This window comes from Saccostrea cucullata, unplaced genomic scaffold (genome assembly GCF_032062105.1).
Source record: "Saccostrea cucullata isolate Sc308-1 unplaced genomic scaffold, CSIRO_AGI_Scuc_v1 ctg15912, whole genome shotgun sequence".
Classification (NCBI taxonomy): Eukaryota; Metazoa; Mollusca; class Bivalvia; order Ostreida; family Ostreidae; genus Saccostrea; species Saccostrea cuccullata.
Genome location: NW_026931326.1, coordinates 24,887 through 35,000, shown reverse-complemented (window position 1 = coordinate 35,000; position 10,114 = coordinate 24,887). Strand labels below are relative to the sequence as shown.

The following is a 10,114-nucleotide window of genomic DNA, read 5'->3' as shown; positions in this document are numbered from 1 at the left end:
CTCTTCTGAGAGCTAGAAAGATTTTCAGATTTCTCATCTCCAAAGTCTGATTTCTGCACAAGAGAAGATGAATTTGAGGGTGCAGGAAGCCCCTTTTTGACACACCTTCCCCTCCCTCTGCCCAAAGATCTTTTTTCGCTGCCACTTGAATCCTCTTCTGAGCCAACAGAAGGAGATTTTAAATTTGATCTCGTTAAGCTGCCTGTTGAATCCCACCAAGAAACTGGTTCTGGGTCTCTAGATTTCTGCTCCTCTTTCAGATCCTTCGTTTTCCTATTGCTAGAGTAAGACACTTCCTTTCCTCCCGACTGCCTTATCTGTTGATTTTCCGTTTTAGAGCCATTATTTTGCTGGAATGTGGAACTCTGAGCTTTCAGTCCTGTGGGATTTGATTTAGGCTCTGCCAAAGCACAAAGTTTGTTCTTCAACAGTTGGCTTTTTCTTTCATCTTCCGATTTCTTTATTGTACGATCACTGGACAGAAAGTTTGATTTAGATCCAAACACCATATTGTCTGACCAGTTTGTAAAGTTCTGCGTGGGTTCCGACACTACCGGGGTCTCTTTAGGGCTCCTCAACTGATTCAAATTTCGCTTTCTGAGATTGTCTGGCGAATTAAGAAATGAAGATTGTCTGATGTCCGGTGAACTCGGAAATGATTTATCCTCTGCAGAAAAATACAATCCACTTGTCAACGACTCTGGAATCTTTCGGGCACTACTGCTACTTCCCTCTGGGCTGCTCCAGTCTGGAAGTTTCGGACTGTCCAGCAACCGATTGGTCCAATCAGGCACTTTCGGACCTGACAACTTTGGCCACTCAATGTCTTTCTTTGACTCTACAGTGGTGGCTTTTGTGTTATTTGTCAGCGTTTTTGTTTTGGATTTTTTCCATGGTTCAGATGCTGGTGCAACCGGAGAGGGAGATTCTGCCTGTGATCGTTTTTCTAAAAGGGTGAAATAAAAAAAAATATATATGTTAAAGATATTAAAGTATGATTATAACCAGACATCTTTGATGAGACTGTAGCATTTGAATTTGAAACTATTGAAATCAGACCAAAACTATAGGAGGAGTATCGTTTTGAAAAAATTTCAAAGAATTATCTAGTTTTAATTATCATGACAACACCATTCATTGAAATCAAACCGTTACACAGAATTATGTATCTTAATGTAGCCTATTTGGGTTCTAAATTATACTGCAAAATTTTCTGCATTTGTGCAATTCAGCTGCGCATCCTCATCCCTACCTTTACTGAAGTTGAATTACGCTCAATTTTTTCAACCATCTGGATGTAATTTTTCTTAAATATTATCAGTGCAGACAAATTATTGACGGCCTTGCCAACAGCACCGACAGATTCTTACAAGGCTGCGTTATTGCATAAGTTATGGCACGCCGATTGGTTCAAAATTATTTTCTGCAAGACCATCAACAAAAATTACACGAGTAAGTAAAAACTTACACAAAGTGGGGAAAGTATACGCAAAGTTATTGAAATTTACACAAACTACAGAAAAACTACACAATCAACAAAATATTTACACGATATAGTGAGAAAATTACACAAACGTAAAAACGAAAACTGCACGAGTGAGAATACAACATCGACATAACATACGACGCATCCTCATTGCGCACATTTCATTAATATTCATTAGAGAACAACTCAGGGTGGCTTGGATGCTTGAACATATACCTATAAATTTATCCTAAAGGATTAGTAACGTGTTAGTAATATTTATTTAATCTTTTTAAAAAGGATTCAGTCTTTGGAATTCCGCTAGACTCTCAAGAATATGTACAATGTTATTTATACATGTATAAATTTACACACAATCTTAAGTATGGAATATGAACACCCCTGATTAAAAACATTCTACACATGTATAAATAACGTAAAAGGGATGCATATTACCAGTTGTGTGTTAATTGTTAGATTTTTAAATGGTGTCATTCCTCTATCATTGTCTATATAGCAATTTCTTTTGAAAGTGTAAAATATTGATATAGTAAAGGTCTTCATAAAAATTAATAAAAGCAGCATGTAATGTAATACAAGACAGTTAACAAATCAAACTCCTCTCCTCCACCTCCCACTGTGTGTACGTCTGTAATAATTAAGGATGTGGATGCGTGACCTTTTCATATAGAGAGAACCCTCCCTGCTGGTGAAGGAATGAAAGGCACCTGTACGCTAATCGATTTATAGTTATTTGACACATCAAAAATACCTTTTGATTAAGGATTACTAGCAGTTCATACAGAGATGCGATCATCTGGGTTGTGGAATTTGACAGAAAACTGTTTGGAAATAAAGAGTAAAAAATAAAAATAAGGCAAATAATTGCGCAACTTTAAGTTTTATATTGAAACGATCGAATATAATTATTAATTTTTTTTATATAACTATGTATTTGACAAAGTAGAACATGTAGTCTTTAATTTTGAACAATGTGTAGTGATTTCATAAATATCCACGTAAATGTAGAAAATTGTATGTAAATTGTAGTCGTTTTGCCTATGTGAATTTAAGCTTAATATATTATGTTTTTTTTATCGAGTTTGCTTTGAATAGGTAAAATGCATATAAAGGAGTTAAAACAATTTAAAATTATAATATACAGATACATATAATATCGGTAAAGTATCGCTTTTGATAGTGGGGAGGGGGTTAGATTTTTTTTTTTGACAAATTACCTGAAAAGCCTAATTGCATGACAAGCGAAAAAAAGGCGGGGGGGGGGGGGAGTGTCCAAACTCGAAAATCCTATTTCGTTGAGGTAGTGAGGCACCTTCAATACTCCACCTTCTTTTCGAAACACATAAGCATATATTACTTAGATTTAAACTACATGTACCAATCAAAAATGGGGGTGAGGCTTTTCAGTGGATATTTACGATAAGAAAAGGTTATGTTTGCCCCCCAAAAAAGAAAACGAACAGGGGGAGGGACATGCCCCTCCTGATGCTACTGGCTGAAATATTTTTCTATGAATTTAAGCGTACATGAAGTAGTCGATCGAAATCAGGATTGCAATTCAACCTAAAACAATAACGATAAATATTGTAATTAACCGTCCATATCCTGGAATTTGCGCTCGACCTAACAACATTTAAAAATTGAAGGTTAGGGGGTCAACCACCATATAAGGAAAATTTATTGTTGCAAAGTCTATAATACTCAGAAAAAAGTAGGGAGGAGGGGGGGGGGACTTCTACAGGCCCGATTGCCGATTAATTTCATTTTATGATTATACAGTCATGTTCTTGTTATAATGGCCATAGATTTGGATTGAAAATTGTTATTACAAAAAAATTAAATTTAGTGTCTGGGAAATAATAGATTATTAAAATTTTATGAATACGAATTCTAAATGTAAAGAGAATTTGTTGTCTTTGAAAATATTTTGCAAAAATTGTGCTCTATTTGGAACATGTTTTATTTGCATTTTTCAAGAATGATAAAACAAGTTCTATATTCTTTCCATTTATTATCAAACTGCAGTATCCATTCCCATTATATTTATGTGTAACGTTGTATGTAGATGTATTTAGTAATTCACAATGTTTTAAAAGTCTTGGTGTGTCATTATGGTCCAACGATTTGAAACTTAAATAAATTTATATTGTGACTCCAATCTATCCACGAGCCAGGTCCGCCACTGATCATGTGTTTTTCCATAGCCTGGATTATTTGAGTAGAGTTTTGTTATTTTATTTGGACAAATTTAATTAACAAAACACAAAAGCGCATCTACATAGAGTATATAAGTATATTCTCCGTTCATCTGGACCTTTTTGTTAAAAATGAAAACATTTATCAAGTAATCGCCATTACGATTGAGGGCAACGCTTACAAGAAATATCTTGTTTTTATTTCGAAGTTTATAACTGAAAATATGAAATATCATGGAAAAAATCACAACAAAAAGTAGGCTACAGATATCCAACCAAAATTGATATCGGATATTTTATAAGTTTGGATACATATGTAAATAGAAATAAAATATTTTTATGCTTGACATTAAAAATACGTTGTGTATTAACTTAAAGGTAATCCTCACTTTTTAAATTTCAAAATGTACACATTTGTATATATCCAGCCAACTGAATATTTAATTTCCTATTCCGAAATGTGGAAAAAATCTCCTCAAATGATTTTTGAAAATCAAGATCCTTGTCAGCCGTACTTTTTTTTTTTTTACCCCGCATTGTAGCACAAAAGTATCGATTCATTCTCGTTACAATTTTTTGTCCGGCATTATATAATACATCCTTGATCTCGGTCAATATAAGAAAAACATTGTATTTTCAAAAAGCTTTTAAATACTCTCGCATAGATCAGATGGAAACACTTCATTCGAAATCGGATTGTAAAAAAGCAACTTCCATTCTCGATAACATTCAGCTTAGCATACATGAAGAGATAAAGAGTACAGAAAACCAAGAACACAATGAATATTCTATGTGCATAGTAATGATATGCGCAGCTGTATGCGCGGTAAATTGTATGTGTAATTTTTAGTTTCCTCTGCTCGTGCAATTTTCGATTTTTGTTTGTGCATATTAAACCCTTTGATCGTGTAAAAAATTTCGGATTCGTATATTTTTCGTTATGTTTGTGTAAAAATCTTTTAAACTATGTGCAATTTTTACCGATATGTGCATTTTTATTTTACTCGTGTATATTTTCCTTCTAGCTCGTGTATAAAATCGTGATCGTTGTGCAGAAAATAATTTTGAACCAATCGGCGTGCCATAATAAGTTATCTCGACTTTTTTTTAAGTGAGCTCAAAAAATATTTAAACTTTTCCCAGGATCAAAAGGTATTCCTTTGTCCCTGTTTTATCTACATCTTGTTTGCCTTACCTGTGATTTTGATCATGTCTGTCTGTACCCCTTTGTCTACCATTGTCAGAGCCTTGGTCTGAGTACACGAGTGAATTTCCTCTTTCTTTGCTGTGGGTGATATCACAAACTTCTCTATGTATAGGTCCAGCAACTTTGACCGCACCAACCTTAAATAAATGTACCACAATATTTGACTAGTCCACAGGAAGAAATTGTCAAATTATGTTTGATTTTATTCCTTTCTTTAAACAAGAGGATCCTAATTTATTTATAGCAATCACAGAAGTCTTGCAGCTGTATCTGAGTGACCTTGAAATGTGGATGTCAATTCCATGCCCCTAAACAAGGTCAAACAACTGAACAGCTGACAAATAAACAAGAATAAAACATAATCTGTTTATAAGGGCAGTCTATACACTATGTCTTGTAAGTGGGTTATGGGGGGGGGGGGGGGGGGGGGGGGGGCGGAGGTAATTTAAGATCAAAGGGTAAAATCATTTTATACTGCAAAATAAATCATTTTATACTGCAAAATACATCAGACAATTGGAACTCTTTTGTGTTCAGTTACTGAGAGTCCTTAATGTTGCTGAACAAGGTATAAAAATAACCTCTAAATAGCTGGAAACATTGTCATTAAGAACCTTATTTCGACACTCTCTCTGAAGCCGAGCTTTGTGTTCAGGATAAAGACGGCAGATATAAGATCCCACAATGCACCACACAATATCGAAACATTCGATGTAAAGCTTCTGTTATCAGTCCTGTCCTAGCTATTGAGCCTGAAAAACAAGTGAAATATATAATTAGCGATATTTCCTGACAACTTTCAGTTTATCAAATCAAGACTATTAAAATTAACGTGAAATTTTACCTAAAGTTTTATCACTTAGAAACAAGATGTTTACTTCAAAAATTATAATTTCTCTCTTAACAAAAACAGTAGTAGTGTATTGATGATCAAAATGTAATTCAAAATTAAAGTATATTAAAAAAAATGAACTGGTGGATGTACAAGAAGTTCTAATTTCTACATATTCTTTGAGTTAATACTCAGTCCTATAATCTAAGATATCTAATGTCAATATTAAGGTATTTTTGACTAAAAAAATCTTTTTTTTTTGTTTTGTTGAATATTATCCACTTCTCCAAAGCTGATAACATCATCTCTTGAATTTGGTTGCTGTTCAAATTTTATTTAAAACTCAAGTCATTAAGATTAAAAACAACAAAATAAAAATGTTGACCTACAAAAATTACTGATCAGATATCATTAAATGATTACTCAATTTGATCAGATATCAAATATTGTGCACTATAAAAATATACACAGAGACATACCTGCCAGACCAGTGAAGGCTCATTGTGAAGATATGAGCTAACACCTTACTGGCCTGGACATGAAATGGACTCCCCTTCATCTGGATCTGTAGGGAAGTCATTATTACTTAATATTTAGTTATGTTGAAGAAACATCCAAATTCAACACAATAGACCTTATTGATATACATTGTTCTGAAAATTATGGAAATTTTAAGCATGGGAAAATTAGCGCTAGTTTTCATGTAATTTTCACTGCTTGTCATTAACAAAATAACAGGTATTATTCTGGTATCATGGATACGCTTTTGCTACAGATTCACATATTAATGAAATAATCAAAATTATGCATAAATACATGAAATTTTGCCTTCTTTTCATCCTCTGTAATTTTTCAAATCACTTTTTACCTTGATGTTGTTTTCTTCTATTTTCTTACAGGACAGTTAAAGACATTCAGGAAAATCTTCTGTCACTAAAATCAAAACAGATATACTGTATATATGGAAATTTAAGCAAGATGCAAATTTAGCAGTCTTAAAAATTGATATTACATTTTCAGCGTGATTTAATTTTAAAATGATTTTTAAAATGCTTAAAAAAGAAACTATTACAATTTAAACGCAATTACATTTAGCTTATATTCAATTTTAGTGATCTCAGCACTCTCGCTAATATGCCAAAATTTATCCTCGCTAAAACTCCTGCTTATAGGCCTGTGGTACAATGAGAGACTTGCATTGAAATACTTTTTGTCTGCTCTTAGCAAAAATTGACTTTATACCAAATTATTTTTATGTCCTTTTTAATTTTATCTCTTTATTTCATGTCCATTATAATCAAATAATTATTCATAAAGCTTGAATTTATTCAGACAGTTCCTCAAGTCAGCTGATGATAGAAAAAAATATATATATATCAGTCCTCTTCTCAAGAACCACTGGGTAAGAAAAGATGTGACTTATGTGGAAACATTTTCATGTAGTGTTGATTCAAGTTTGTTTAATTTGGCTTTCTCTCGGAGTACATCGCAATCGCAGTATAAACACAATACTCAAATCATTACAAAAGTAGGCGTCAGGACTGAAATGCAATAGAATTTAATCATGGCGACTGCCAATTTTAACCATGGTGCAGGTCGTTTAACCATGGCGCTCATAAATTTAACCATTTGTGGCGCCATCGTAAAACCTCTTGTAGAGAACTCTGCTATACTACATAAGGATGTTTCTATTACATATGTACTTTCATCTTTTCTGGTTCATTACTAGTGGTTCTAGTGGTTCTTGAGAAAAATAAAATTTTTTAAAAATGCCAATAATTTTTCACTAATTTTTAATTATTTCCCTTTGGAATAGGGTGTGGTCCTTCATTATTTAAAAAAATTTAACCCCCTTTACCCAAGGGAAATTTGGATAAAATTGGTCCAGTGGTTCTTGAGAAGAAGTTGAAAATGTGAAAAGTGTACACACAGAGACAGCTTGACAGACAGACTCAGATTAGAGATAAACTATGACAGTGTTGGGAAACAGAAGAGTGGATCAATATATTTAATTTTAATATTACATAAAATTCGTTAATATTTACAAGGAAATTTAAAAACTTTGAAATATTTTCATACAAGATGGTGAAGTCAAACAAACTGTCAAAATATTATTCAAGTACTGTGGTTTCATTCAGGTTTTGTACATATCATAGACTAAGAAGTAATTAAAGTGAGTCATACGGTATTATGCCTATGTGTCCTTAATCACCTCCAGAAATATCATGATTAGGAATCTTACATTGAATATGACTGCAGTAAAATGCTGGAGAATACCAGTAAACGTATACTAAACTATCCTAGGGTTTTCATAAATCTACAGGAAGGATCAAAAACTACAATTAATAGGTTCTTTTTTGAAGTTTAAGTAACAAAAATACATGTAAACACGGATGCATTGAAATATGCCAGTCTGTATTACTTAAAACATTGTTAATAGTAAGAATTGACAGCAAATATTTAGAATCCACACATGAGATTATACACAAAACTTAACGATTGAATCCATGTTTTTGTGGCATCTGTTACAATTTCATAGAATGATTAATCACAATTCAAGTAAATTACAATGTGTATTGAAACACTTTGACAACTCCTTCAAAGTATCCCACCCACAGTGTTGACTTGTACAGAGATAATTTGGCTGGATGGTTCACATCATTCCTCTGGAGTAAGAACTTCAAGAACTCCCCGTCAGGACTCAGCAGGTGGATCTGTTTGTTCTTCAAGTCAGTAACAAGGATGTTACAGAGGGAGTCGCACGCTACATCTCTTGGATTAAAGTTATCAGTCAGGTTCTGCCCCTGGTAAATAGACCTCATACGGCCAGAAGGAGACAAAATCACTAGTTCACCTATATTGTCACCTATATAGTTCACAACACAGATATCACTGTTACTGTTCTGTATGACTCTGACTGGCATTGTAAACAGTCTGGTGTGACCATTCTCCTGGTACTCATGCTCATTGGTGACATCACCTGTCACTGTGATGTGTCTCACCAGACGTCTGCTGTATAACTCTAATTTGGTAGGATTTGGCTCCATGTCTCTCAAGGTGACCAGTAGTCCACCGTCCACTGACCGACAGATTCCTAATGGTTCCAGTGGATCTGTACCAATGAATTTAGAGACAGAGCCTGATGGTGACAGACAACTGATAGAATTGTAAACAAAATCAGTAAAATAAACATCACCAGCATCGGTCACACACATGTCAGTAGGATTGATATTACATTTATCTTTTTTTCTTACCATTTTTGTTTACTTGTTCAATGTAAGTTGTCTTTATATCTCCTATATAACACTGATCTTCACACAACGCCCTCAATACAGCTATTATTTTATCTCCATATTTAAATGAGCTTGTTTCAGTCAAACTGATATTGTTTAAATCCTGAGTTTTTCCGATCATATTCTCCATCATCTCAACAGTAATTTCTCCTGTATCGTATCTCGCTGAATAATTAAAGTTGTTAAAATCAATGTCCTGGTCAATCAGCTTTTTGGACAATCCCTTGTGGTTGTCAAGGAAGCCGTAATCAGACATGGTTCTGTTGTTATCCTCCATGAACTTTACCATCTCTTCTATTTCTTTCATCTTTTTGTTTAGCTCAGATTTCGCACTGTTCAACTTTTTATTTTTTTCCTCCAAATCCTCTGTTAATCTGCGTTCATTATTTTTTCTGATTTTTGTCAACCTGGCCATTATCTCATCAACATGATTCTGAAGTCTTTTAATCTCAGAGTCACACATTTCTTTATTTTTTGTGATCCTATTTGACACTTTCTCCATCTTTTCATAAATCCCAGGCAAATTCTCTTTCTTGATCTTCTTCAGAAATTTACGTAGACCTCTCCTCCTTTTGGTTGCTGCTGTGGGTAGAGTGCTCCATTCATGATCTCTATGATCTGTCTTGGCACATATACCACAAATGAATTCATCACAGTCCTCACATATAACATCAATAGGTAAATCATGGGTTTTACACATTTCAATGTGCTCTTGAGGAGAGCCCAGTGGATATTTTGGTTTACTGGCTGCCATGTTTGTTGAATGTCTCCTAACTATGACCTAGATTTGAAGTAGCGGTAAGTGAACTGCGGTGTGATTTGAACTTTAAACCGAGCAGTAAGTAACATGATACGCACAGTCAACAAAACAAGTGCACCTATGCAAGTCATAATATAAAGAAGCAGCTTTAAACTACGCGTATTCATGTGACACTATATAAAATTTTGAAAATATATCTAACATTTTATGCATTATTTCTAAGGTAGGCATTTTTACAGGGGTTAAACTGAAAGGTGTTTTGACACCTTTTTGAATTTTTGGCAGATTATGCCACTAAACTGTGTGCTTACAGGTAAGACCCTTAGAAGCAACATGCATGA

At 33.9% G+C, this 10,114-nt stretch overlaps 2 protein-coding genes across 2 annotated transcripts in view; both read right to left on the bottom strand.

The window, feature by feature from the left end:
- LOC134232207 (uncharacterized) overlaps nucleotides 1-6,300 on the bottom strand; it is an 8,207-nt gene extending 1,907 nt beyond the window's left edge. Inside the window, exons 1-3 of the mRNA XM_062714154.1 lie at nucleotides 6,200-6,300; nucleotides 4,877-5,025; nucleotides 1-946 (exon numbers count right to left, since the gene is read on the bottom strand). The exon at nucleotides 1-946 is cut by the window's left edge and continues 1,907 nt beyond it. Of these exons, the coding sequence (XP_062570138.1) occupies nucleotides 1-946; nucleotides 4,877-5,025; nucleotides 6,200-6,300 (1,196 nt within the window). The remainder of the gene's footprint in view (nucleotides 947-4,876; nucleotides 5,026-6,199) is intronic.
- Nucleotides 6,301-8,284: 1,984 nt separating this feature from the next.
- LOC134232206 (uncharacterized) lies at nucleotides 8,285-9,767 on the bottom strand. The gene is made up of 2 exons (XM_062714153.1): nucleotides 8,975-9,767; nucleotides 8,285-8,859 (listed from the first exon to the last, which is right to left on the bottom strand). Exons 1-2 carry the CDS (start codon nucleotides 9,765-9,767, stop codon nucleotides 8,285-8,287), a joined length of 1,368 nt encoding a protein of 455 aa, XP_062570137.1.
- Between the last annotated feature and the right edge of the window lie 347 nt (nucleotides 9,768-10,114).